The 27,990-nt window shown below is 51.7% G+C and overlaps 2 protein-coding genes across 16 annotated transcripts in view; one reads left to right on the forward strand and one right to left on the reverse strand.

Annotated features, from left to right (window-relative positions):
• The window catches only part of Zscan18 (zinc finger and SCAN domain containing 18), a 30,142-nt gene extending 11,749 nt beyond the window's left edge, over nt 1-18,393 (forward strand). For 4 of the 8 annotated variants that reach the window (XM_046430976.2, XM_046430974.2, XM_058574751.1 and 1 more), the window contains 6 exons: nt 12,460-12,896; nt 13,404-13,544; nt 14,614-14,717; nt 14,996-15,092; nt 15,766-15,858; nt 16,723-18,393. In XM_046430976.2, coding sequence (XP_046286932.1) covers nt 12,470-12,896; nt 13,404-13,544; nt 14,614-14,717; nt 14,996-15,092; nt 15,766-15,858; nt 16,723-17,315 — 1,455 coding nt within the window. In that variant the 5' untranslated portion in view covers nt 12,460-12,469 and the 3' untranslated portion in view covers nt 17,316-18,393. The other 4 variants (XM_046430970.2, XM_046430972.2, XM_046430973.1 and 1 more) reach the window with 4 other exon arrangements.
• On the reverse strand, nt 10,809-27,392 carry LOC124084095 (zinc finger protein 28 homolog). 8 transcript variants are annotated; one of them, XR_009225599.1, is made up of 4 exons: nt 27,167-27,392; nt 25,084-25,210; nt 14,180-21,791; nt 10,809-11,522 (listed from the first exon to the last, which is right to left on the reverse strand). XR_009225599.1 is itself a non-coding variant. In XM_046431054.2 (3 exons), the coding sequence occupies exons 1-3, from the start codon at nt 26,271-26,273 to the stop codon at nt 23,162-23,164; spliced, it is 702 nt and encodes a 233-aa protein (XP_046287010.1). In that variant the 5' UTR covers nt 26,274-27,392; the 3' UTR covers nt 20,272-23,161. The 8 variants fall into 8 exon arrangements, 1 of the variants encoding a protein (XP_046287010.1); XR_006849028.2 differs by having other exon boundaries at nt 26,001-27,392; XR_006849031.2 differs by having other exon boundaries at nt 14,180-19,433; nt 20,558-21,791; nt 25,084-27,392.
• Nucleotides 27,393-27,990: the final 598 nt, after the last annotated feature.

A 27,990-nucleotide genomic window follows, 5' to 3' on the forward strand; every position in this document is an offset into this window, starting at 1 on the left:
TGCCTTCTCCCATGGCAGAGGATACACATGGGGGAGACAAGCCCTATGAAAGTGTCCAGTGTGGGAAGTCCTCCAGCCACCACTCTTGTTTTATATCACAGATCTCATCCTGGAGAAAAACTGTAAATGTAATGAGCATTGACAAGTCCTTTCCAGTGTGTCCGCCTGAGAATTCACACAAGAGAGAAGCCCTCTGTGTGACTGAATGTAGGAAGGCCTTCATTGATGGTTCAGACCTTATTATACGGGGTTCTCACTGGGGAAGAACCATAGAAGTATGTGGAATGCAGGAAATCCTTCATCTGCAGTGTCCACCCATGGCGCATCACAGAATCCAGAGTGGAGAGAAACCCTACTAGTGGGGAGAGTGTGGGAAAATGTTCATTGAGAGTACCTGCCTCATCAGGCCCAGGGGATTCATACGATTCATACCTGTGAGAAGCCCTCTGGCTATAACCAGTGTTAGAAACCTTTCAGGAACCTTGCTAGCCCATCCAGCACTAGAGGACTCATACTGGCAATAAGCTCTGAGTGTATTCAGTGTGGCAAAGCTTCTGAGAAGACAGGCTCAAGAGACCTCTTACCAGTGGGTCCACCTGGAACAATCTCTAGAGCAGAACTGGTACGCTGGGTGGCACCGTGGGGGCTCAGTGGATGCTGGTAGCAGGTTCTTTTTACTGTCAGGAATGTCATGCGGAGGAATGGCTCTTTGAAAATAAAGTAGCTCATTTGCTCTTTGGAACAGAAACCCTTGAGACAGTGTCTCTTTGTAAGAAGCTAGGAGAACTCTTTGCCACTGTTGGAGAGAGACCTTGGAACTATGGCAGATATGTAAAAACCATCAGGGAAGATTTTACTTTTGCTAAATTTCCATCCAACGCATCACAGTGAATTGAGAGAAGGGACAGGAAAGTCAGGGGAGACGGACTTCTCACTGCATTTCTTCCTAGCATTACGTGATGTGCTAATGCTTATCCAAAAACTATTTCTAAAAAAATCAAAACCCAGGGCTGGGAATGTGGCCGAATAGCAGAGGGCTTGCCCCTTATTAAACTCTTGGCCTAGAGTTTAATCCCCTGCCATAAAACAAAAAATCTATGAATGGAAAGAATGTAGGAAGCATTTAAACTGGAACTTCTTTCTTTGCATCAGAAGACTCACTTACATAGTAGGTTTGAGGTTTCACTAATGTCTTGCTGAAATTCTTGTGTTGCAAGAAATTATTTTGGAATTAGGCAGTATGGAGCTATAATCTGGACAAACCTCTTAAGATGACGCTCACTTTAACTTGTACTGAAGATGGACAATAACTACACTTTGTGTGAGAAAGCTGCCAGAGAACTCATCTTCCTGGTACAGTGTAAGTTGCCTGTGTAACTTCACATTTCCTAGCGGATACATTAAAAATTAAAAAGAAACAAGTGAGCCAGCCGTGGTGGTGCACGTCTGTAATCCCAGCTACTTGGGAGACAGGAAGATTGTGAGTTCAAAGCCAGCCTCAGCAATGGCGAAGGCCCTAAACCACTCAGTGAGATCCTGTCTGTAGATCATATACAAATAGGGCTGGGGATATGGCTCAGTGGTTGAGTGCGCCCAAGTTCAATCCCTGGTGTCCCCCCCCCCCACCAAAAAAAAGTGAAATTGTCAGTGACTTTTTGTTTAACCTCTTCTGCCCTAAGTAGTAGTGGTTAACCTGGTGCTTGTGCATTCCAGGTTGTCCAGCTGCAGTTGTCAGGTCACTTTTCTATGCTGGACAGTGCACCCAGGCCACTCAAGTGAGAGTTCTGGAGGCAGACCTTCAGGCCCATTACAAGCCCACATTCAGGCTTCTAACATTTCTAGAAAAAAGTGACACAAGTGCAAGCTCAGCCAGCTGAGTGGTGTTCACAGTCAGCACAGTGTTTAATCCAAAGCTTCATTGTGACATTGGCTTTGTGTTAAATTGTTGTGGAAAACAGACCCGGAAAGCCCCACGGAAAGCCCCACGTGGCAGAGAGTGAAAGAACTCAGGTTTATTATGCAGGCTTGCCCAGAAGAGTTTCTCTTCCAAAGTCTGAGCCCAGCCCTTTGTTCTTAGGATCATTCCTTTAGTGAGACTTTGGTTTTTAAGACTTTCCTGCTCAGCAGCCCAGATTCCTCCTCCCTCCCCAGCTTCTCACCACAGCAGTTGAGCAAGCAAGACGGCAGCAAGCAGAGTTTGTTAGAGGGAAAAAACGAGAAAGAAACCTCCACCAAAGGAGAAAGAAACATCCACCTTCAGTTCTTTGTTTCCCTTATGAGGTGGTACGTATTTCTAGTTAGGCATTGTGATTCTGTACTGCAGAGTTGCAACCATGTTAAGACTGAGTTGTGGAAGTCCCACTTTTATACTAATGGCTTCATGTTGTTATTTTCTCTGCTCTGAGAAAATCTGTACCACAAAATGACTGCCCAGCCATCAGATGTAAGTGTTCTGAGCTGTGATGTTTCTGGAGTGTAGTGAAGGCATTATTAACTGATAACATTGTCAACTTGCTGTGGGTTTGTTGGTACAGAACCCCATTGTAAGTTTTAGAAGTTCGTCCCAATATGGAACCCTGAGGACTCAACCCATTTAATTTTTTCTAAATGTTAGTCTCACATTTTAACATTTCTGAAATGAGGTTAGTCAGTGACTTGATGATTTAAATTAGCGGGCTTTTCTCTTACTAGCGCATAAAATGTCTTTCCCTCAGTTGTGTCTTGGATTTGAAGAAGCAGTGGCACCAGGAGGAGGGGTTGAGTGACCAGTGGGTCATCCATTTGAGGACTGGGGAGAGGGGTTCTGGATGGTTACAGTTGACATTGAGCTGTCTGGGGGCAGAAGGCAGGAGTCAGCTTGCCATCCCACCTTGTGGATGTTGTGGATCTGATTTTTCCTAGTAGCCTTTATCAGCTGTCATTGTTAGCATTTTGTTGCAAGATTTAAAGTGCTCATAATGTGAAGGAAAGCACATAGCACAGACAAATGTGTAGGAGCTGAGCTATCTATTTAAAGGGGGAAAAATCTCTGTCCTCATGGGGCTTGTGTGGGAAGCATGTTTAGGGTTAATGTTGTGTGTATATACCTCTGTGTCTCCATGTGTGCATTTAGGCCTTTTGTTTACAAAAGAAAACAACGTGCCTGATGGCTAATAGTGCTCATTTAAATAGTAAATTCCTGTCTTAGAAAGCATATACAGGAATTCCAACCACAATTAAAGAAAAAGAAATGGTATAAAATTGTATTAAAACAAAGAATAGAGAATCCAGGAATAGACCTATAGATAAACTCCCAGCAGTGCCAGGTTTCTGTTCTCGTGACTAAAAGGCTCAGGGGTCACTCCAGTTAAACTGGGCTAACTGGGCTGCACGAGATAACCACACAAGAGACACAAATACCTTTTTCTTTGGGGTCACTGTGACGGCTCCTCTGACCTTAAGGGTCTGCAGGAAGAGAGAGCGAGAGCACGTGCTGACCCCTTTTATTGAGGAGAAGCTATTCAAATGAGGCAAGGAGTCAGGTTTCAGGGGGCTGAGTCTATCTTCATGATGTCCACTGTCAGCAGGTTGACTGACACCTGGGTAGGCCACACCCAAGGGCACAGTAAGAGAAGGGGACACACACAAGGCACTTCCATGGAAGATTCTATCCTAAACAGGGCAAGGGGTTAGATTACAAAGGAACAGGTGAGCATAACTTCATCCACGGAGCTGTAGCAAGACACACCCATGCACAAGACACCGACCCTCGCACCCAAGAAGGGTGGGGAAAGCTCTGCCACATTTCTGCGACTGAGCGCCTCAGCACCCAGCTGGGGAGTGTAACCCAGTCCCGTGTAAGGTTGGTCTCCCACACAGCATTTTTTTTTAAACTATTGGGACTTGAACCCAGTGCTTCTCACATACTAGGGATGCACTGTACCACTGAACTACATCCTTAGCCCTTTTTAACTTCTTATTTAGAGACAGGGCTTGCCAGTCTGGCCTTGAACTGATCCTCCAGCCTCTGCCTCCTGAGTTGCTGGGATTGTAGGGATGCACCACTGTGCCTGACTCCAGCAGGTTTTTTGACAAAGGAACAAAACTTTGAAGATGTGCTAGCCTCTTCACCTAATCGTGCTAGAGCACCTGGGTGTTGGTGGTGAAGAGAGGCGTATTTTGTCTTTGTCCCCGTTGGCTGACACAGAGCTGATGGCATTGGCATTTCCTCATGGGAGTATCTTGTATGAAAGGAGCCCTTTCAACTGCACTGAAGTTTGTGCTAGTGAGATGTCTTGGGTGGGTGGCCTACCTTGTATCGGGAGGGGTGCTGGTTGTGAGAATTTGAAGCCCCGTGAGACTCAGAGAGCTTCTAGGTTGGTGAACACAGTGCGTGCTCTGAGTGTCTTGTGCCCTGAGGGGCACATCAGCCAAACCTTTTCCTGGTTTCTTCCATTTAGCTGTACCCTTTGTAATAAACTGGTAAATATGATTGTTCTCCTATGTTCTGTGAGTTCTAACAACTTAATTGAACCTGAGGTGGGGACCAAGAGGCCCCCTAGCACAAGTGTGGGTAGCCTGTAGCTGTGCACAGTGGCTCATGCCTATAATCCCAGTGACTTGGAAGGCTGATGCAGGACGATCACAAGTTCAAGGCCAGCCTCAGTAATTTAGTGAGATCCTAAGCAACTCGGCAAGACCCTGCCTCAAAATAAAAGATTAAAAAGGGCTGGGATGTGGCTCAGTGTTGAAGTGCCCCTTGCTTAAATCTCCAATACCTCCCCCCACCAAAAAAAATAAAGGTGGGAGGTAGATAGCTTGTGGTGTCTGAAACAGGACTGAGGCTTTACTTTCCAGTTTGCAGTGATTCTGGGTAGAGTATCTGAAAAGGATTGAACACTTGGACACCCAGTTAGTGTTGCAGAATTGTTGGTTTGGGAACAAACCATTCATTGGTGTCAGAGAACGAGACACCTCAACAACTATAATGGCAAAAGGACCTCAACATAAACCTCACATCTTACTCAAAAATGAAATTAGTGGTGGACTTAAATGCAAAAGGTAAAACTATTGTAAAGTTTTTAGGAAAAATATAGGAGGAATCCTTTAAGACTTAGGGAGTAGACAAAGAGTTGTTAAAATTGACACCAAAAGCATGATCCGTAAAAGGAAAATTTGCTGAATTGGATGTCATCTAAGTTTAAATTCTTTGTTCTGCTGGAGAGCCTGTTAAGGGCATCAGAAGTCAGGCAACAGACTAGGAGAAAATGTTACCAAAATACATAATTTTTCTATTAGACTACCAATTCTCAGGGGCAGATGGAGAGTGGTCTTACTAATTTATCTTTAATGTTGCTTAACATATGTATTTTTTAATCATTATTGGAAATAGTTCAGTTCACAGTGGGATAATTTAGACAGAATAACTTATTGCCCACCAATATTTGAGGAGATCATATCATTTAAGATGTTGGCTAAATATTTGCCCAGTCCATGGTGTATGTAATGATGACACATGATTACATATATAAGTGGTATCAGTTTCAATTCCTGAAGCTGCTATTCTATTTCAGGATCTTAATACTATTCCCTTTGGGTAAAGTGTCCTAACAAGTCATTAATCTATTTCTCCTAAATTTTTCTATTCCCCACCTTTTCCACAAATCACCTATATGCTTTCAAGTTGTCTTCCTATATTCACAGCTCTAATCAGAATTTGACCAAATTATGCTATTTTTTAATATTTATTTTTTAGTTGTAGTTGGACACAATATCTTTAATTAATTTATTTTTATGGGGTGCTGAGGATCAAACCCAGGGCTTCGCCTGTGCTAGGCAAGCGCTCTACCGCTGAGCCACAACCCCAGCCACAAAATTATGCTATTTTCATATATTAATATACCGTAATGAATTTCACCTTTATGTATATCTGTAAAGCACCAAGTTAAAAAGTACTATAAATAAATAGAAAGGGTACCAGTAAAGTAGAGGAAAGGGAACAGGGAGAGGGAGGAGGGAAGGCTAAGAGGAAGTACTGGGGACTGAAGAGGAACAAATCATATTCAATACATGTTCATAGATATGTAAATATACCTCAAATGCTTTTTCTTTTTTTAATATGTATTTTTTAGTTGTAGTTGGACACAATAACCTTTATTTATTTTTATGCAGTGCTGAGAACCGAACCCAGGGCCTCACATGTGCTAGGTGAGCACTCTACCACTGAGCCACAATCCCAGCCCCCCTTTTTCTTTTTTAAATCAGAAAATAGGCAAAAGGAATTGAGCGGATATTGTACTGAAGAGGATATACAGATAACGAATAACCAAGAAAATACACTCAACATTAGCCATTAGGGAAATGTAAATCAAAAACCACAGTGAGATATGACTACATACAGAATGGCTAAAATGAACAATAATGATAACACCAAATGTCAGTAAGAATGTGGAGAAACTGAGTCATGCATATGTTGGTGGTGGGAATGTAAAATGGTTCAGCTACTTTGGGAATTTTTTCTTTTTTCTTTTTTTTTTAACAATACTGGTGTACTTATATGCAACCTAGAGGTTGCATTCTTATGCATTTATCTCGCCCAAACTGAACACAAAACCCCGTGTATGGATGTTCATAGCACCTGTATTTTCTAGTAGCAAAATATTGAAAACCCAATGCCTTTCAGCCAGGGAATGCTTAAAATTATTGTATACTATTGAATAATACTTAACAGTAAAAAAGAACAAACTATTGATACACACTGAAGATCTAAAGCTAATTACCTTCAGTGAAAAGAGCCAGACGCAAAAGAGGCTGAGGCTGGGGTTGTGGCTCAGAGGAAAGATGGCTCACATAGCATGCAAGTCACTGGGTTCCATCCTCAGCACCACATTAAAAAAAAAAGGTATTATGCCCACCTACAAGTAAAATGGTTTTTCTTTTCTTTTCTTTCTTTTTCTTTTTCTTTCTTTCTTTTTTTTTTTTTTTTTTTTAAGGCATAGACTGTTAGTTACATCTATATGACATCCTGTAGAGAGAAACCTGTACCAGGGACTACACATCCATTACTGCCAGGGGATGTGGGTGGGGAAGGTTTGATTAACTGCCCAGGGGGCAGTAGAACTAATCTTTGTCGTGATTGTGTTATGAGAGTTAAAATTCTCAACTGAATTCAAAAAAGTCTCCTCTCTACTTCTTTGTCCCTATGTGTGTCATCCCTGGCTCTAGGACTCTTGGTCCCTTCTCTGCGTGTGTTACCCAGGCTCTTCTAGTGGCGGACACTCTCCAGTCTCTGGTTTTTCTGTCTCTCTTTGCCAGTCTTTTGTCTCCGCCTCTCACTTTTCGGGGGGTCGGGGGCGCTTTTCTATAGGCGTTTGTTTACCGGTTGCCATGGTATCGAAGTGACGAAGGCGCAATTGGGAACGACGCAGGGGAGCCCTATCCTGATTGGCTGGCTCCTGTCAGCGGCCCCGCCCCGCCCGCGAGGACCGGCCCACAGCATTCTGGGGGTCGTAGTCCGATGCGTGGCCCCGCGCGCACGCGCGGATCAGCGGCCGCCATCGCGGTGCTCTGCTCCGGCCGCTTGGGCCCGCCTGGATTCGCTGCGCAGCAGGTGGGTCCGGCTAACTGGCGGCGCTCTCCGGAGCCTTCTGTAAACGTAGGGCCCAAGTGCTGCGCCGTGGGGAGGGGACTGGGCGCTAACCCGAGCGGCAAGGGCCTAAGAGCGCCTCGAGGGCGTGTGTGGACCCTCAGGTGGGAGCGAGGCCCCGAGCGTGGTGCTGGGGTGGGTGGGCGGGCAGGGGCCCTCGGTTGGGGCGTGACCCCGGAGCCTGGGGCCGAGGCGGGAGGGCCGGAGCCCTCGGGTGGGAGCGTGGCCTCGAGCTTGGTGCCGGGGTGGGCGGGGCCCTCCGGTGCGAGCGACCCCCGAGCTTGGGGTGGGGGCGGGAGAGGGGGGCCTTCGGGTGAGAGCGCGACCCCCGAGCGTGGTTCCAGGGCGGGAGTCCTCGGTGGGAGCGCGATCGCCGAGCGTGGGGCCGGGGGCCCTCGGGTAGGAGCTTGAGCCCCGAGGTTGGGGCCGGGGTGGGAGAGCGGGGCCTTTGGGTGGAAGCGCGACCCCAGAATTTGGGGTCGGGCCCTGGTGGGAGGGCGACCTGGGGCCCTGGGTTCCTGAGTGTGTCTCAGAGAAGGTGCAGACTGAGGTACTTGGGCGGATGAGAGGCCAGAGCCACTCATGTTGGGTGTTGGCATTGGTTAACGTCGAGAGTACCCCACTTTTTATGGGAGAACAGAGCCGGCTAGGAGAGGCCAGGTTGAACATTGGGGAGTATGGAGCTGGAGGGCCTGGCTGTCCTGTCCTGGGTGTCTGCGAGAAGCAGGGCTGAGGGTGCACCTCGCTGAGGGGAAGGCAGGCTGTGCACTCCTGGTGGGAGTGGGGAAAGGTCGCAGAGTTCTGGGGTATCCCTTGTACCTCAGGGTAAATGCTAGCTGCTCTGGGGTGGTTTCTGCCCTGCGAGGGGCAGGGCAGTGACTCGGAGGCAGCCAGATACCAGCTTCTTCCCAGCCTCCTCAAGTGGGTTCTGTTTATAGGTGCCAGGGACCCCTTTTTTGGGAAAGAAGGTTCCCAGTCTCAGCATTAATCTAGGGACTTGGGGGTGGAATGGAGAGCATCAGTCTTCCAGATGCTACCCCTGAAGGGGCAGCAGGGGCTGCCAGGCACCACTGAGACTTGGTTTTGTTTTGTTTTCCTTTAAGTCTTACAAAGTTTCATAGGAAAATTCTAAGTAAAGGTTGTAGAACTCTCCTTGCATTTTTTTTGTTTGTTTGTTTGCCCAGATGCACCTGGGAGTATTTTGTTCTTTATCCTCACCTCTTACTCTCCTTCCTGCCTCCTTTGTGTGTCTGTTTTCTCTGATACCTCCCCTCCTTATATTGCCTGCATTGGGGAGGACTTCTTGGAGATCAGATCGGATCTCACAGCAACTTGGACTGGACCTCTGTCCTCTCCTATCCTGACATGCCCTGTGGACATTCCTGTCACAGCTCTGGAGCCAGAACAGAACCCCTGTTGCACTGAATCCATCTCCTTATGATCCTTGGCTGTGTAGCTGCCTTGGTATTTCTGACCTTGAGGCTCACGGGGACCCAGACCAGTTGTGCAATATTCTCGCTTCTGTGTGACCTGCCAGAGAAAGTATGTTCTTGGCAGGAACCACAGAAGGCAGTGGAGATGCTCCGGTGATCCCTTCCTGCATGTGCATTTAATTCTTTTAAAGGTACATTTCCCCTTTTTACAATGTATAAGTCATCTGTGGGTGAGTCCAGGGAGAGACTCAATGAGTCTCTTTTTCCATGACCCTTAGCCCTGTGGCTGTGACTCTGGTAAAGGTGTTAAAGGGGCATTTTGTTTACAGGGCCCTGAGGAGGAACGGGGGCAGGGCTTGCCAGATGGAGCTGCTGAGGGAGGCAGGATAGAGGGCCTGTGGTGAGGATCCTTAAGTGCTGGAAGTTCTGGGAGGCACCTGGGGTCCCTGGGCAGCCCAGGGCTCTGGCAGGCCTCCAGGCTTACGACCCCTCAGCTTAGCCGCCCACCCTTGGCCTCTCGGACCCTTTGCTCCAGCCAGCTGCCCCAGGAGAATGAATGAGGTAGAGAAGGAAACCCTTTTAACCCACTAACTCCTAGTTTTCAGTTCTGTAAATATTTCAGCGACTTCACACAGGTGATTTAAAATAGGTTGACGTTTGTAATCTAGAGCTTATGTTATTTTAATTAATGTTATAATTATGATTATATTATATGCTACATTTAAGTTTTTATAGGTGTTGCACATCCAGGACAATGAGAAGAAATGGGTTAAGCAAGTTTCTGAGCTCAGAAATTTAGATTTTGTTTTTAGTTTTAGATGGACACAATACCTTTAATTAATTAATCAATTTTTTAATGTGGTGCTGAGGATTGAACCAGTGCCTCACATGTGCAGGTGCTCTACCACTGAGCCACAACCCCAGCCCTCAGAATTTTTCTTTTTTTTTTTTTCAAATGTTCAAGCAAGGTTTATTTATTTTTTTTAAAGAGAGAGAGAGAATTTTAATATTTATTTTTTAGTTTTCGGCGGACACAACATCTTTGATGGTATGTGGTGCTGAGGATCGGACCCGGGCCGCACGCATGCCAGGCGAGCGCGCTACCGCTTGAGCCACATCCCCAGCCCTTTTTTTTTTTTTTAAAGAAATTGGATTGGTAAGAAACATTAGAACATAACATGTGGTCAAAGACTGAAAAGAAGAGTCACAGGTGGGGACAATGGCAGGATGGAGGCAGACAGCTTGTGAATTATCTAACAGAAGAGCAGTAAGGAAAATGGAAAAGGCGGTAGTTTACCCACCCATAGGGATGAGGGTGTTCTAGAAAGTGCTGAGCTGTGAAGTGGGTGCTGTGTTCTGAGGGCCCTCAGTGCAGCAGGCAGGGGAAAGGGGCCCAAGGAAGGACACCTGGTGGACACTGCCATGGAGGGTGTGTATAGTGGTGGCCAGGATGGCGATCCAGGTGGTGGTTATGGAGATCATGGTGATGGTGGTTCTGGTGGTGAGGGTCTTTTTTCTGGAGAGAAATGGAACATGTGTAGAATGTCTTATAGCTCTTAGAATTCTGCCCTTATTTGTAAATGCTATTTTGCTAGCTGCAAAATGCTGGGGATGGAATTGAGGCTCACACATTCTAGACAAGTGCTCTACCAGTACCAGTGCACTACATCCCCAGACCTTTTTTTTTTTTTTTTTTTTTTTTAATTTTGAGGCATGAGAGTTGCCTGGCTGGCCTCAAACTTGAGGTCCTCCTGCCTAAGCCTCCTGAGTAGCTGGGATTACAGGTGTGCAAGCACTGTGCCTAGCTTTTCTTTTTTTAAAACAACTTTATTGAGGTATAATTTATGTACCATAAAGTTCACCTCTTTAAAGTGGACCATTGATTGGTTTTTAGTGATTCACAGAGTTGTGTGCCTGTTACCAGTTAATTTCAGTACATTTTTATCACCCAAGAAAGAAATCCTATAACCATTAATAGTCGTTTCCTACCTTGAAAATCACGGTCCCCAGAAATCACTGATCCACTTCCTGTCTCTGCATTCACCTGTGCTGGACAGATGCTCTCAGTAGAATTGAGCACCCCCAGCCTGCCCACGAGACCCTCGGGCCTGCATGCTCGTGGGAAAGTGTATCGGACAGATCTGACTTGACTTGGCAAAGGTCAGCAGCTCTCAGTCCCCAGCAGTCCCCATGCACGGTTTTCTCTTGAATTCCTCAAAAGATGCGATTGTTTCTGTGGTTCCAAGGGCAGCTGTCTTCTGGTAGATAGCTTCTTATTTGCTCCTCGTGGTGGTGTCTGGGAGTTCTTCCTCCTGCTGGCTCAGATCTTCAGGCCCAGGTCCTGGGAGGACATGCAGATGCAGGCGAACTATGGCCTGCCCGTGTCTGTTAGCTTGGCCATTGTTGGCCAGCAGGTACAATGAAGTGGCTTCACCCAGACATCCTGGATTCTGGCCCCTCTGTGCCTAGGAGTTAAGGGGTTGGGGAAAGTTGGCTAGGACTAGAGCCTCCTCTTGTCCTTCATGCCCTGCCATCCCCACTCCTAGCCAACCTCTGATGACTCCCACCTTGTACTCTAGATCTGCAGAGCTGTCCACCTCCAGACGGATGTGGGCTGCCTGTGCCTACTGTCTTTCTAAATGCCTTTTGTTTCAGGTTTTTAGTTGTTTTAATGATAGATATCCCAACACCTATCCCCCCATCTTATTGGGAACTAAAGCCCTGTAATGCTTCTCCCCATCCCCCTGTACTGGGGATTAAAATACTGTAAATACTGGGCAAGCACTGTACCTCTGAGCTGTATCCCAGAACTTTTTATGTGTTATTTTGAGACAAGGAATATTACCAGTTTGCTGAGTCTCTCTTAAGTTGCCGGGGCTGGGGACACTGGTGTGCACTTCAGTGCCTGGCTCATACATAATACATGTTGTTAAATGTGAAACAGGCCTTGCAGTTCAAATCTGATGCCATGAGACTGACATCGTGTATATGATACGCATAGTGGGAATGAATGATGTGTTCAGGCTTTTTTATATCTAGGTTTATAATTCAGGTTGTCCAATAATTTTTAATAAGTACAAAACTGGAGTTCAACTGATGTTTAACAAGCAGACTGCTTGTAAATAACTGCTTGAGACCTGGGTGTGGTGGGCCTGTGGTTGTACCCCGAGACCTCGGCTTTGTTGTTGTTTGTTCAGGTCCCCTACAGCTGTGTTCTTACCATGTGGGCATCTGTCTCACCGCTGTCCTCTGCAGGTCCTTGGATCCTGTCACTGGCTGACCTTCCCTGGGGACCCTGGCACCACTGTGTGTCCTCTGCTAGAGGCAGTCAACCTTTCCTTGGGCCCCTCACCCCTGGCATCTTTGAGCCCTTGGCTCCACACAGTCATATTTCCAGTGCAGGTTTGGGAAGATGCTGCCTCTGGAGAAGGTGTTGGCCTCCCCCAGAAGCTCCCCAACTCCCCCAGAGGTGCCCACCGAAGGGTCTGCAGACACAGAAGGGTCTGCAGACACGAGTCAGCAAGAGGACCCCGAGTCTGAGACCATCCCTGAGAGGACCCCTGCGGACCTCGAGTTCTCTCGCCTGCGGTTCCGGGAGTTTGTCTACCAGGAGGCGGCTGGTCCCCACCAGACCCTGGCCAGGCTGCACGAGCTGTGTCGCCAGTGGCTGCGCCCTGAGGCCTGCTCCAAGGAGCAGATACTCGAGATGCTGGTGCTGGAGCAGTTCCTGGGCATCCTGCCTGACAGGGTCCGCCCCTGGGTGGTAGCCCAGTACCCCGAGAGCTGTAAGAAGGCAGCCTCTCTGGTGGAGGGCCTCACGGACGTCCTGGAGGAGCCAGGTGAGGCTGCCGCCCTGGAAGAACGTGTCTTAGAGGAAACGGGGAGCAGGGTCTGGGAAGGGCTGGAATCCCCGGCTACGGCTTTGCAGAGAAAATTGTTTCCCCACGTGTAGGAGGCACGGGAGGAAGCAGCCCTGAGTCGGAGAGGCTGTTTCTCAGTCAGCAGGGATCCAAGTTCCTGCTGTCCTACCCATTGCCACTTCCATCAGGGTTGCCTCATAGGCTGGGACAGCTGCTTGGGCTCCTGCCCTCACTTCTGCTTTGCAGATGTTAGGAAGCAGGAGAAATGAAGGGCAAAGGCAGTGACCAGCCTCATAAAAACTGGGTGAATATTCTGGGTCATTAGCTGGAGATTTCATCTCTGCAGTTCTGAGGGATGGATGGGTGGTGATGGGGCAGGAGCCCATGGGCTTGGGGTCAGAACCCTGGGTCCATGCCTGGCCCTCTCCAGACTCTGTGATGGTTAGCTTGTGTCCTAACCTTTTACTGTTCCTTGGTTGTAAACAGGGATGCTGTTGTGTTCCCCAGCTGGATCATCTTCTGGGTTGAGTGAGGGAGTGTATGAGAGGCACCCTGACCCCCTGCTGTTACCAGGAGGACTAGGGAGCCCCAGAGACCCTGAGGATATCCCAGTGCCACCTGATACTCGTGAGTGACCAGCTGGGCCTTAGATGGGGAGGTGGGTGCGCTGCGGAGGCAGTGTGGGAGCCAGAGGGAGGCCAGGGAGGGGGGCCTCAAAGTCCATTATGCAAATGGGACTTGGTCCTGTACATTATTATGACATGAGTGTATTACTTTTGAGTTAAGAGTCCCCTTAAAAAATAGCAGTTATACATGTTTATCACATGATGAAGAAACATTGATGTATGAAGAAAAAAGTAATCTCTTGCAGGGTGCAGTGGCACACACCTGTAGTCTCAGTGGCTCAGGAGGCTGAGGAAGGAGGATCACAAATTTGAGGACAGCCTCAGTGACTTAGCAAGGCCCTGAGCAACTTGGCAAGACCCTGTCTCACAATAAAATATGAGGGCTGGGGATGTGGCTCAAGGGTAGAGCGCTCGCCTAGCATGTGTGATTCTCGGCACCACATAAAAATAAAATAAAGGCATTGTGTCCGCCTAAAACTAAAAATTAAATATTAAAAAAAATATATATATGAAAAGGGTTGGGGAGGTGGCTCAGTGGTAAAGTGCCCCTGGGTTCAATCCCTAGTACCAAAAAAAAAGTTACATCCCCTCTCCTCATGCCCTCTAAAAATAGCATCCTGGTGTGTGGCTGCCCACCTTTCTGCACGTTGCGCATGCTTGCAGAGTCGGCTGCTTGTCTCCTGGAAAACAGTGCTCACTGCTCATGGGGCGGTCCTCCCTGGGCTGTGGTCGCTGGCTCCTTGGCTGCCTGGCACCCCCTGTGCAGCCCGGTGACCCTGCCCTCGGGGCAAGGAACTGCAGATAGTGCCTGTGTGGTCTCCACAGCTGCTCTGGTGCACAGGCTGTGCCTGCCCTGCCCGTCGGCCCTGCGCTGGTACCGTGCCAGGTCCCTGCCCGTCTGGAGGGCAGCAGAAGGCACTGCCTCCTCCATGGCGTGAGCTGGCACTTTTGTGGTGGCTCTGCCCCGTGAGGTGCAGGCCTGCGTGGTGTGAGTGTGCTGGGACCTGTGAGGGGGCCGCAGGTCTGCCTGGCCACTCTGAGTCGTGCAGTGACAGCATGTCTCCCTGCAGCGCTGCCCTGCCTTCTCCCAGCCTGGCCTGCGCTGGAACCCATGCTCCTGGATCAGGGGAGCAACGGGGGAGAGAAGACCGACGAGGCCAAAGCGCAGCCGACGGTGGGTGGGGGCCCTTGGGTGTGCTGGGGCTGACCTGCTCACAGGGTCCGTCCCTCCTGGCCCTGGATGCTGTTCCCTCCCAGGGCATGAACTCCCCCACAGCAAGGATTAGGACCCTGAATGCCCACTGCCAAGGCCAGGAAGCCTGCTTTGGTGGAGACCTGAGGGTAGGACCCACAGGAGGGCGTTGCCCCTGCAGTGCAGGGAGGGTCTCCCGCCTGCCCTCCGTGGGGTTGGGTGGAAGCCTCAGCGAGGGCCGCCTTGCCTTTCTGTTCCAGCCGTCCTTTCCGGAGGAACCTCTGCACTCTGAGGAGTGGGCCCACCTGGATCCTGCAGAGGAGAACATGAAGAGCTACAGGAAGCTGCTCCTGTGGGGTGAGGCTCGCCTCCCACAGCCCGCGCTCCCCGATGGGTGGGAGATTCTGACCCCATCCTGGGGGCTTCCTTGGGACACTGGGGATGTTTTAAATGTCTGAACTTGGCCTGGTTTGCCAAGGTCCCACCCTTACCTGAGTTCTGCCTGGGTCCTGGGTTCCACTTGCAGCCCCTGCCTGCGGGATTGGAAGCCTCTGAATTGAGAAAGCTCTCCCAGCTTCCAACCGCCAGTGCTCCCCACTTTGTGGTGCAGAGATGAGGCTTCTCAGCCTGTGGGCCTGGTGAAGGGTCTGTTTGGTAAAAGTTGGTGCCACAGAGCCCTCCTTTGCAGGGGGCTTCCTGAGCCCTTTGTGGTTCTGATTTTGTTTTTTCATTTGTGCTGGGGGCTGGCCCGGGGCTTCCTGCACAGTAAACACATGCTCCACCGCTGAGCGACGCCCCCAGCCAGTTTTATGTTCCTACATGTTTGATTTGCTTCCCCTCAGACTCGTTTACCACCCAGGTTGTGGGCCCTCCAGCCTCACCCAGGCACAGCCTCTTCTTCCTCCGCCTGCCTTATTCTTGGAACCCTAGCTTTCCAGGGGCTTGGTCCTGGCCCGCCAGCCTAGGGGAGTGAGGCCGGCTGCTTTCTGTGTTGGTCCTCTTAAGAGCTGCTTTGTCTGTTGAACCTCAGGGTACCAGTTTGCCCAGCCTGATGCTGCATCTAGTCTGGAGGCAGAGGAGCAGCCCCTTGTGGAAGGAGAGGCACCTGGAGGCAGCCTCCCAGGTAAGGGCACCTTAGAAAGTGGTGAGCAGGGTAGAGCATGCACCTTGCTTTCAGGCAGGTGCCCTCCCCCACCCCCCCAGCTTTGGCTTCACCTGTGTTGGAGCAGGAAGCAGGCATCATTTCTTAGGGATCTCTTGCTGCGTGACAACCGCCCTAAAACTTGGTCACCAGAAAGAACAGCAGAATTACTTGTGAGGTGTGGGCTGCTGGGCTGAGCTGTGCTGTGGCCACTTGGTCTTCAGGGCCGCATGGACCTCTGTGGCCACCTGGAACCTACCTGGGGCTGGAGTCTCCCTACCTGGGGAGACTCTCCATGGTCTCTCCCAGTGCTAGCCGGGCCTCCCCAGGTCAGCAGCTGGGTTTTGGGGGTGCACTCGAGGAGTATAAGCACTTGTTGAGGCTCTGCTGGCCTCCTGCATGCTGATGTCCCTGGGCACAAGGCCACGGCCGTGTGGAGAGCCCAAAGGTCTGGCTCTGGGGCAGGAGTTTAGGCCCCGTGCAGCCAGTGGGCTTTTGCAGGGCTTTCTGGCCCTCATTCCCCGACACCACGGCTGTGTGGCCTCCATGCCAGTCCTCCTGCAGTCAGGGTGGCTGCTCCTGGGGTCACTTCCCCAGCAGCAGGGTGGAGAAGGCCCTGCTCACTGCCTGCTTATGCTGGTGGTCACACGGCCCTTGGCTGCTAGGAGGGGCCATTTCTTTCAGGTAGCAGGGAGCTGGAAGAGGGTGACAGAGGCCGCCAGGTCAGGGCCTCGTGTCCCACACCCTTTCCCCTCCTTGCTCAGGCCTTCTTTCCTTAGTGCGGCGTGGGCAGTGTCCAGGCCTGAGCGCTTAGTCAGGGCTGCTCACACGTGGACCTTATTTCAGGCAGCGGGAAGCAGGAAGAAAGCACAGAGAACATGTGCGAGGAGGGCTCCGCAGGCCAGGACAGTGGCTCACAGGAAACGCCATCAGAGAGGCTGGCAGGGGACGCAGGGGACACTCCTGCAGACCCCCCAATGGATACCAACCAGGAGGAGGAGCAGCCCGAGAAGGCGCCAGACACTGTGGGTGAGGATTCAGGCTGCGTCAGCCCCTCCCAGAAGCAAAGAGTCCCCTGCCCTTCAGAAGAAGACCAGGGCCAGGCGAGTCCAGACAGCCCACAACAAGGCTCTGGGACCAAGCGGCCCCACCCAGAGGATGAGGGTGAGCAGGGACCCGAGTGTGCCTCCAGCCAGAGCAGCCAGCAGCCTGGGGACGCCATGCAGCCTGACGCAGATGGCCGTGCTGCCACGCCCCCAGCTGGGCAGGAGGCGGGCACCTCTGCCTCAGGCAGTCCTGAGGCCGAGGAGCCTGGAGTGTCGGGAGGGAAGCCCTACCCCTGCAGTGAGTGTGGGGAGGCCTTTGCGTGGATCTCGCACCTCATGGAGCATCACAGGAGCCACGGCAGCAAGAAGCTGTGCGCCTGCCAGGGCTGCTAGACAGGCCCTGCCGGCCAGCACTGGAATCCCCAGGAGCCATTCTGCACCTGGCCCCGCCCTGCCACAGTGAGTTCACTCTGGGGGGAGGGTGGGCCTGAGGCCTGGAGACAAGCCACCAGGCCAGTGTCCCTTGAGGTGACAGTGACTGGCGGGGAATCTCAGAATGTATGGGGGCTCCTTCCAGACACTTGGGGGTGGTCTTCCTGTGGTCTTTGGACAAACATCAGCTTGTTTCCCAAATGGGCTGATGTGGCCAGAGCACCCACGGAAAACCCCACCTCATCCACCACGGGAAACCCCGACCCCACTGTCCTGCAGCCACGTGTATACCTCCGTGTGCCGGCCGTGGCCATTGTGCAGTTCGAGTCCCCGGTGTGCGTGTTCTGTGGGCAGTCTTGGAGTCTTCACTTCCACTGCTCCTGTTTGAGCTCCCCAAGTTTGTTCAGGCAGAATTCTTGCCAGATGTTCTGGCCTTTCGTAAATATGTGACGTCAAGTTCACTTTTGAATCCTGAAAAGCTGAAACTATTTCCTTGTTCCACTCATGCGTCTTTACCTATACGGAGTGGCTTACGAAGATCACCGAAATGCTTGGAGCCTAGTATGCAGTTTTCTGACTATGGGTTCCAGCCCATCAGTGAATTGTGAAATCAAACTAGTGGGTGGCCAACGGCATTACCAAGCAATGAAGTAGAATAAAGTAGGTCAGAATGCATCACGTAGTGAAGGCAGTATCATTTTGTGGAGTTCCAGCTGTGTATCTAAATGTGAGAATTGGCTTCTATGTAGGATGTCTCTTACCAGGGGGTGATTGCAGTAGGTTGGAAACACTAACAAAGGTTGAGGAAGCTTCTGTCTGCCTGAGCAAAGGGAACTTAACTCCTTGGGCTCCGTGAGGTGTCTTGATTTTGCATTTAATCTCAGATTATAGTATTGTTTCTGTTGCCTGAGCATAAATTTAATTGCTCCTGTAGATAAACGGTGCCTCTTTCTGTCACTGTGTTTGAGCCAGCAATTGTGTAACAACCCCCGAGTCACAGACTTGACGTAATAAAGTATTTATTTCTTCACTCACATTACAGCTGGACATCCTGACTGTTGCCTATGTGTGTTGGTGGGAGGGGCCCCTGCTTCTTGCTGTAACCCAGGGATCCGCTTCCGCTCTCCAGTCCTTGAAGGGAAATGAGACTGTGGGCCCCTCACTCATAAGGGCCCAGGTACCCATCTCTACCAGTTACTGAGCCACATTCCCCTCTGCCTGTCCTCAAACCAAGTGTGGTTCTGGCAATAAAAAAAGCCTAAATAGACTCTTCCAACCCTCATTCCCACTCAGCCTTGCTGAGGCTGGCTTTGAATTCATGATCCTTCTGCCTCAGTCTCCTGAGCACCAACACACCCAGCACATCTGCCTTCTTTGAAGACGGGCCCGCGCACACCTGTAATCCCAGTCCCTCGGGAGGCTGAGGCAGGAAGATGGCCAGCCTCAGCAACTTATCGAGGTACTAATCAACTCAGAGAAAGCAAGGCTTCCCATCACAAAGGGAAGGTCAAGAAGCTGACCAGAGGACCTAAGTCACCATGCTGCCACTGGCCAGCCACATGTGAAGGGAGCACCTGAAGTGTGGCTAGTGAACTCGGAGGCACTGAGTATAAGTACACACTAGAGAAGTAAAGTATCTCAGTTTTTTAATACTGACATGTCAGAATGGAAATGTGGTGCATGTAGGGGGGTACATATTGAGCTAATTTTATCTATTTCTATTTTTCTTTTTTTGATGGAACCCAGGGGTGCTCTATCACAGAGCTACATCCTCAACCCTTTGATTAATTTTTGAGACAGTCTTATCAAGTTGCCAAAGCTGGTCACAAACTTTGATCGCCCTGCCTCAGCCGCCTCAGTAACTGGAATTACAGGTGTGCACATTGTGCCCACTTCTTGCTTTTGGAATGGGACCAGAATATTTTAATACAGTTACCCAGATAGCTTGCAGTGGTTCTGTTGGCAGGCTTTTGCAGCTTTTAAAGGACAGTGAAGGACTGGGGATGCATGCAGCCCACTGGTAGAGTCCTTGTTTAATATTCATGAAGTCTTGGGTTCCACCCCCAGCACTGCAAACAACTACAAGGAAAGTGAAATTAATTCCCAAAAGGCTTTTCACAAGGAGCAGTGTTGAAAGACTATTTGCAACATTTTCCCCCAGAAGCAATTTCAAGTTCACTAGGAATTTATATGCTAGCGCAGTGATTGAGGAAATCAGACTGATGCAAGCACAACTGATTACCACCCAGGACCCAAACCAAACAATGCAATTATTCCCCCCGCCCCCCCCATTACTGGGGGACCCAGGGGTGCTTTACTAGTAAACCACATCCCCTGCCCTTTTTATTTTTTATTTTCAGACAGGGTCTTGCTAAAGTTGCCCAGGCTGATCTTGAACTTATAATCCTCCTGCATCAGCTTCCAGAGTCACTGGGATTACAGGTGTGCGTCACCGTGCCCGAGGCTATTTCTGATGAAGAAGGCAACAGCCATGTCATGGTTGTAGTTGTCAGGAATACTGCTATTTGTGGATCCAGGGTTTAATGAAATACTGTGAGCTTTTAAATTAAACATAAAAATAGAAACTTAATGAATGGGGTGGGGGGAGTAGAATACCAGGATGAAGAATCAATGAGGACACATTTCAAGAAAAGATTAACTTGAACACTTCCTCAAAGAGAAATCTTAGAACAAAACAGAGTACCAATGTGAAGTGCCACTGAGCATGAGATGATGGCTGAACAAAGGAGTAAACCCTCCCCTTTTCGTAATATCAGCATTTCTAATGACTGTGAGTCCTGCAGCAAAGCCCTCTCAGAATCTTGAGACATTCCATGGAAGCAGCTTTATGTTTCAAGTCTTCCCATACACAGCTTTTCAATCCCATTGCACATAGAAATTAAATTGCAAAACGAGATGAGGGATGTAAATTCTGTTTATAGTATGCTGATACATTGGCATATGGAATTAGAAGTGTCTGGGATTGGCTGTTACATACCCAGAACAAGCAACTTACACACAAACCAGCTTTGTACTGTCAAAGACAAGTATCCAAGGGATTCCACAAAAATGCCATTCTCATTTTTGGAACATGCTGCTGTTCTTTAGGATTATCAGAGTCAACCTGAATATTCATAAACATCCCTTTAAGAAAGAATATAATGTAAACAACAGCAAATTCTGACTTCATTTGGTTTTCTTACCTGAAAGGTGTCTGTTGAATTTCTCAGGCCTTTGAATCTCTGGTTCAGTCTGTTGAATGCTTGGACGCGTGGCATCACCAGGCCCAGACATTCCTTTTTTCTCTTCTCTTCTCGAGGCTCAGGGTCCTCAAGGTTGATGGTTTCCACCTTTCCCTGCTGTTTAGAACCTAACCCTTGGTGGCGCTAGGCATTTCCGTCTGAGAACGAGGAGTGGGTGCTGCATCTTGTGAGAAGGAACAGGCCGAGTCTGAGTGGGACGAGCTGTGGCTTAAGGCCTCCCCTGTCCCCAGCACCCATGCAGCCGTCTCCCCAGTGAGAGTTCTGGGTGCTGGGTCGGGGAGGAGCTGTGGGCGAAGGCCTTCCCTCAGTCCCCGCAGGCGCAGGGCTTCCCCGGGGAGGAGGTGGCCGCAGCACGCCTCGGGCTTCCCCCCCCCCGCGGGTCCTGCGGTGCCCGACGAGACGGTGGCTCTGGCTGAAGGCGCTGCCGCGCGCACTGGCTGCATTCGTTCGGCCTCTCCCGGGGTGGACCCCCTGGTGCTGGACAAGTTGGGTGGCCCGGCTGAAGGTCTTGCCGCACTTGCGGCAGGCGGAGGGCTTGTGGCCCGAGTGCGCGCGCTGGTGCTGGGAGAGGGACCGGCTGAAACCGAAGCCTTCCCACGGTCCCCGCACGCGTGGGGCTTGGCGCCCCGTGCGTCCTCCTGTGCTGGGTCAGCGGGGCCATCTAGTTGAAGGTCCGGCCACACCGAGGGCACCGATAGGGCTTCTTCCCGGGGGGGGGGGGGGGGGTACCCTCCAGTGCTTGGTGAGCGCAGAGCTGTTCCGGAAGCCTTTTCCACACCGGCGACATTGGCCAGGCTCTTCACATTCCCGGCATCTGCAGAGTTTCTCTTTTGCACAGATTTTCTGTTGTGCATTTACCTTTGAGTCCAGCTTCTGCCTCTTTCTGGGTGTTCTCCACATGTGGGGACCTGGCTGTTCAGGAGTCGCTGGATGAGGTGGGAGATCAGGGCTAGGACACAAGGCTCCCCCAGACCCCTTCCCCCAGGCTTGAGGGCTGCCACGTCTCCCGGCTCGCGCCTCTCAGGACTCCACTCCCAGGGACCTGCGGTGTCCTCCCCTGGAAGGGCCACACACTACCCCGCAGGAGTCTGCACCAGAACAACACTGCTGGACGGCTCTTCTGAGGTGCTTTCCTTTGGGGCAGAAGGGCTGATTTCTTGTCTGGTTTCTAAGTCTAGAAGAAACAAAAAAGTGGAAATGTCCCTTGATCCCTTTCTAGGGGGAAAGAGTTTGTAGTATTTAGGGAGAGAGCAGAATTAAACTGGTCTTGAAAATTCTGAGGTACAAAAAGTTTTTCATGTTGTGCAAACCAGGAGAGGAACAGGAAGAGGGGTGGGGAAAGGCGGCCAAGGAGACAGTGCTCAGGGGCTACTCCCAGAGGCACCAGGCTCCCGAGCAGTGATGGCCAGAGCAGTGAAGGCAGCCAGCTACGCAGCTCCCACAGTGCCAGGAGGCCAGAGAACAGTGCCACATGGGAAGGACCCCAGACACCTTCCACCACAATACCCATCTGGTGTCTCCTCCACAGCTCAGCTCAGACATGAAGGAACTCGGCAGGCCCCCAAACCAGACACAGCCGACACTGGGAGGACAGATGTGTGACCTCGGTGCAGTGGAGCGCTTGGACCTGGCTTATCTGTCTCACTAAGTGGGATCCTCAAAGGCAGGGCATCTGCCCACCTCAATAACCACAGGGCCTCAGCCGATGAAGCAGTGTACCCCTGTCCTCCTGCTCTGGTGCCCTGCCCTCCCCCACAGCCATGGCTCTCAGACTGGCTAGAGGTGTGAGGTGGGCGCCTTCCCCATACTATGTTATGCTCCAGTGAAACTTCAAAAAAAAAAAAGGCTGTGTGTGGTTAGTTGCATAACGGCTCCCAGGATGTCCACATCCTAACCCCCAGGCAAGGAGGAACCAAGGGATGGAGAAACCAGCCTCTGCCAACTCTATGTACCTGGCCTTGTGCCAGGGAATGCAGGTGGCCTCTAGGGGCTGGAAAAGGCAAAAAAGAATTCCTCCCAGCAGCCCCAAGAACACGCCCCGTGCGCTCCATCAGGGCCAGCGAGAGCTGTGTGAGAATCTGCTCTGCTTTCAGCCACCAAGTTCATGGTGATTTGTTACAGCAGCAACAGGAAGCTACGCTGGGCGAGAGCTGGCTGCTCTGAGGCTGGAGGACCCTTCTGTGACCCTCCCACACTGGCCAAGCCTCTCAGAACTTGGTGACAAGCCACTCTTCAGATAGGGCCTGGACACACCCACCTCCTGCACACAGCTCGCTGAACCCAGAAGCAGAGCAAAAGGACAAAGAGCAGAATGACCCAGGCAGTGCTGGGCCCTTGACCAGTCAATAAAGGACACTGGTTTAAACTGACATCACACAGAGCTGTCTGATGTGTCACTTGGGTTCCTCTGCCTGGAATGCTGCTCGCTCAGATGTCTAGCCCAGGCTCTGGCTCCCACCCCTCCCTGAAGCTGTCCATCCTCCTGCTGTCCTCCCACTGCCTTCCTGCTTTCATTTCTGGGCACTCGCACAACCTGTAGTCATCTCACACTGCTGTCACCGCTGTACTAACTGTCTGCCCCTCCCCCAGACTGTAGGTGCCCTGACGGTGGCAACTCAGTCTCATGGCCAGGAGTGCTGGGTGGGTGATCACTTGGAGAGCAGCCGATCTACTGTGCAGAACTAGAAAGCAGAGAGAGAGAGAGAAACCTGGAGGTGCAGGTGGACAGGCCCTGCAAGGCTCTGTCTCACCTGGGCACATGCCTTGGGCATCTCCAGAGTCCACTGCCCACAGCTTGGCCTCCTGCTCCAGCAGGAAGAGGACCTCTGGCCCTGGGAACCAGTGTCCTGCTCAGGGAGACCTGTGGAGTGAGCATCTGCCTCCCATGACCTGCTGATCCCCGACCACTCCACCTTGTCTTCCAGGTGGCTACAGCAGTCATGTCAAGAGCCCAGTGTTCTTTTTTTCTTTTTTTCTTTTTTTTTAAGAGAGAGAGAGAACCTCAACATTTATTTTTTAGTTTTCGGTGGACACAACATCCCTGTTTGTATGGGGTGCTGAGGATCGAACCCGGGCTGCATGCATGCCAGGTGAGCGCGCCACCACTTGAGCCACATCCCAGCCCAAGAGCCCAGTGTTCTTAAGGGACTCCATGTCCATACTCTTGACCCTTGAGCCCACCCCCAGTTCCTGAGTGGACCTCAGAGTTCTGCTTCCTCCCTTGTCAGCTGGCAACAGTGGCACTGTGAAGGGGACCTGGCAGCCAGCCATAGCAACCTGGAGACTCTGGCCAGACTGCCTTGTCCACTGGTCTTGCACACAAGAATGGCACCCTGGGAGCTGTCTTGTCATCTTCAATAGCCCATCTGGAAACTCGGACAGAAAGAGGCTGTTGGGTAAATCCTATCAGCTCTGGAGGCTGAGGCAGGAGGATCATGTGTTCAAAGCCAGCCCCAGCAATGGAGAGGCACTAAGCATCTCAGTGAGACCCTGTCTCTAAATAAAATACAAAATAGGGCTGGGGATGTGGCTCAGTCAAGCGCCCCTGGGTTCAATCCTGGGTATCAAAAAAAAAAGAGGCTGCTGGGGTCTGAGTGTTGATCTCCCCCGAGGTTGTTATGTTGGAACCTAACGCTCATTATGACAGCATTAAGAGGTGAGGCCTCTGAAATGAGGGTTCCACCTGTGAATGGGTTGAGTGCCCAAGAGAAGTGCACAGGCGCTCCCTTGCCCCAGGTCTGCCATGTGCAGCTGCAGGAGGCACCCTGATCTTGGACTTCCCAGACTACAGAATTGTAGCAACACGTTTCTACTGTTTATAAATTACCCAGTCAAAGGTGCTTTGGTAGAGCAGCCCAACCAGATGAAGACAGACGAAGACACAGAAGGCCGAGTGAGGAGCTCCCAAGAGCACCACTGAAAGACTTCTCGTGATTTCAGGTTGGGTCTGTAACCTGTTGATATTAATCCTATTTGATATTCTCTACACTAAAAAAGTCAAGTTCCTGAAACTCAAGATATAGCCCAAGGATTGCTTTTAAAGCTGAGCCCTAGCCAGGAGAGGTGGTGCACACCTGTCATGTCAGCCACTCAAGAGGCTAAGGCAGGAGGATACAGGTTTGAGGCCAGTCTCAGCAAGTTAGTGAGACCCTGTGTCAAAAGGAAACATAAAAGGGCTGGGGATGTAGATCAGTGGTAGAGCACACCGGGGTTCAATCTTTTCAAAGGGAAAAGAAAACAAAGCCAAGTCCTAGGCCCATTTTTTTTTTTTCCCAAAACACTTTATTAGTTATTGGCAGATCTTTATTTATTTATATGTGGTGCTGAGAATTGAACCCAGTGCCTCTCACATGCTAGGCAAACGCTCTACCACTGAGCCACACCCCCAGCCCTCCTAGCCCCATTTTTAACACAGGAGAAGTGACTGTTGTGTCTGAAGACCACTGAGGACATGGGTGTGGCCTTACCTACAGAGACCAGCAGTGTGAAGGTCTCCAGCATCACATCATGGTACAGGGTCCTCTGGGCAGGCTCTAGTTGCCCCCACTCCTCGTGGGTGAAATCCACAACCATGTCCTCAAAGGTCACTTGCTCCTGAAATATCGTGAGTGTCCTCAGCTGAGTCAAACCTGGCACTAACTGCTGGTGGGGGCAGGTGGTGAATGGGAACAACAGCTGGGCTAGATGGGGTCTGGAGGTTGGGGTCAGAGTTTCCTATGGCCTGTTCCTCATTGGTGTAGGAACAGCCTCTCACCTGTCTTCCAACAATTTGGAGAAAAGTCTCAGAGTTGGTATCAGAACAATCCCACTAGTTAACCTCACATCTTAGGTTACAATGCCCCGTTGCAACTAAGTTCTCTGCACTGACCCAATCTGGAGGGTCTGGGAAAATCCCTTTCCAGCAGGACCCCACTCTTCAATTTCGGGCACTTAAACATTAGGGTAACTGCATGGTCTTCAGAAAAGGTGGGGTTCATGGGGCAATTCCTGTTCCATGTGTTTTCCAATACTCCCCAGAGAGGCTAGTTCCTCCCAGCAGGTTTGTGGGTAGGATTAGGGCCATCAGGAAAGGTCTCTGTGTTTCTGCTCCTGCCCTGGAGCTCTTTTCCCCACAGAGCTGGCCACATTCAAGGTGCCAACTTGGAATCAGAATCTCCAGAGGACGAGCACCTTCACCTAACCTTCTTGCACCACAACTAGGAGCCGGAAGGTCTGTGCTGGCCATGAACTCCGTGGCCTCAGGTTTGCCATTACAGGTGAGGAGGCAGCTGGGGAGAGAGGTGGAGCTGGCTGGAGTGCCCTCCTGGCAGGGGAATGACAGGGCACAGGCTGAGGCACAACAGGCTTCCGAGGTGGGGCCCTGAGAGGACAGAAGCGTACCTACCCCCCGCCCTGGTGATGAGGAGCCCAGCAGCCATTCCCCGTGTTTCTGGCCTCTTGCGGGAACAGTCAGGTCCAGCTCTGGGTGGTTTCTGCAGTGACCAGAGATGCCAAGCCTAAAGCTCGTGGGTGCAGGTAAAAGGTCTGGCTGTGGGACGTGGGGCGCTGGGCCCAGCACTGGTGCTGTGGAGGGTGCTCTCTGCACTGTCCTGCCCACTCCGCGTAGGGAAACCGAGGGCAGGCTGGGCACATTCTCCAGAGAGGCTGCACAGGTCATTTCCAGGAGCAGCTTTACTGACAGGAAGCCCAAGAGCTCGGGTCCCCCGGCCCCCGTTGGTGTGCCTCAGTTGCCCTCTTCCATAAAATGGCCCCGCATTCAGCGTAGAAGGCCATGATGGGGACTGTAGGAATTAAGGGCCCCGGTAAACCGGCGAGGGCTGCTGCTCTGGGCGGGAAGTCTGCTCTGGGGAGCGCCCCGCAGAGGCCCGTGCCAGGGCCCTAGGTGAGAGGCGCCTCCCTAACCCCGCAGGCCGGGGACCGGGGCTTCCTCCTCCTCGCCCGCCCCGGGCGCTGCGGGGCAGAGGCGAAGCCGGGCTTCCCACCGCGGCGCGCGGGCCCCGGGGGTCGGCAGCGGGGTCGCGCGGTCGGTGTACGGGCTGGCCCCGGCGGCGCGCCCAGGTTTGCTTTCTGGGTCCCAGACTGGGGCTAAAATCGCGGGCTCCCGGTGTCCCCCCTCTCCCCTTGGGGGCAGAAGCCGCTCAGGAAGGGCGGGCTCCAGGATGGCCTCGCGGTCGGGGCTCGGCCTACGCCATCCCCTCCACAGAGCGTCCCGGGGCAGGGGGCTGCGGGTCCGGCTGACGCGTCGCAGAGGGCTCCGGCCTGTGGCCCAAGCCCGGTCCAGGCCCTGCCAGCCCCGAAACGACGCCCAAGCCTGAGGAGGCGGAACGGACGACACACGCGCGCGCTCGCGCGGGCCAACGCCGCCCGCGCCAGGACCTCAGGGAAGGCTCGCAGGCCCAGGCCGGTTGGGCCTCCCACTCACTGCGGACAGGCACGATAAAGGCCGTGGCCGCCACAACCCGTGACTGCGCCTGCGCCCGCGAGCGTCAGACTACATCTCCCAGAGACCCGCGCGCACTTCCGGTACCTTCAGGGCTGGCCCAGACCTACCCGGACCGTCCAGTAACGACAGCAAGACTCGGGATCCGAGCGCCACGTCTCTGACCCACACAGGCTAATTCCTCTTCTTCCACTTCCTAAGGTCGCTGTCCACACCGAGAGGGACTCCCCCTGTACAGGCGGGTGGACGCTGAACTACAACTCCCAGAAGGCGGCAGGCTTCCGATCGTCTCTGTGCTCAGGCCACCTCTCCGCTGGAAGCCCTCCCGCCCCACGCTCCCTCGACGCTCTGACTTCCGCCAGCCTTAACTGCGCTTGCGCGGAAGGGCGTCGAACTACTACTCCCAGAGGGCCGCGCGCGAAAGCCGCGCGCCTCTACGCTGGTGGATTTTAGTCTGAGGCCGGGCGTGGAGTTCCCATCCTGGAGCCATCCGCCCTTTCCCAGGGATGGCCAACCCCAGGACTAAGTTGGCTGGAGGGCATTTGGCAGGGCGACCTCAGTCGGCCGGTCCGGCGAACTCCCCGAGCGCCTGCGTTCGCCTTCGTACTGGAAACGGGACCTTGGGCTTCAAGGTGGTGAAGCAGAGCGGTGATTAATAACCGCTCTCACATTTTACAACAGAAGCTTTCCCCAGAAGCCCAACAGATGACCCCGCCGTGCAGGGTTCCCAGGCTCTTCTTATTACATGGTATAAAACGCATCACGTGCAAGAGGCTGACATTTTGCATCTGTTTTACACTTTGCTATGTAATTATCAAACTGCATTTGAACAGCAGCATAATCTTCAAAGCTGATGTACCTTCCTTACTGATCATCATCTTCTGAACATTCACCAGAGCCTGCCACGCACCAGGCCCGGGGTGCAGCAGTGAAC

This window comes from Marmota monax, unplaced genomic scaffold (genome assembly GCF_021218885.2).
Source record: "Marmota monax isolate L192 unplaced genomic scaffold, Marmota_monax_Labrador192_F-V1.1 WCK01_AAM20220418_F8-fsc00215, whole genome shotgun sequence".
Lineage (NCBI taxonomy): Eukaryota > Metazoa > Chordata > Mammalia > Rodentia > Sciuridae > Marmota > Marmota monax.

Excerpts from the sequence above, each read along its gene's own strand:
- LOC124084095 (XM_046431054.2), bottom strand. The coding sequence starts at position 26,273 with ATGACCTGTGCAGCCTCTCTGGAGAATGTGCCCAGCCTGCCCTCGGTT. Across the intron at positions 25,211-26,000 it reads CCTCATCACCAGGGCGGGGG|GAGCAAGTGACCTTTGAGGA; the intron begins GTAGGTACGCTT and ends ACGATATTTCAG. Across the intron at positions 23,464-25,083 it reads CACACTGCTGGTCTCTGTAG|GACACTGGTTCCCAGGGCCA; the intron begins GTAAGGCCACAC and ends CTCCCTGAGCAG.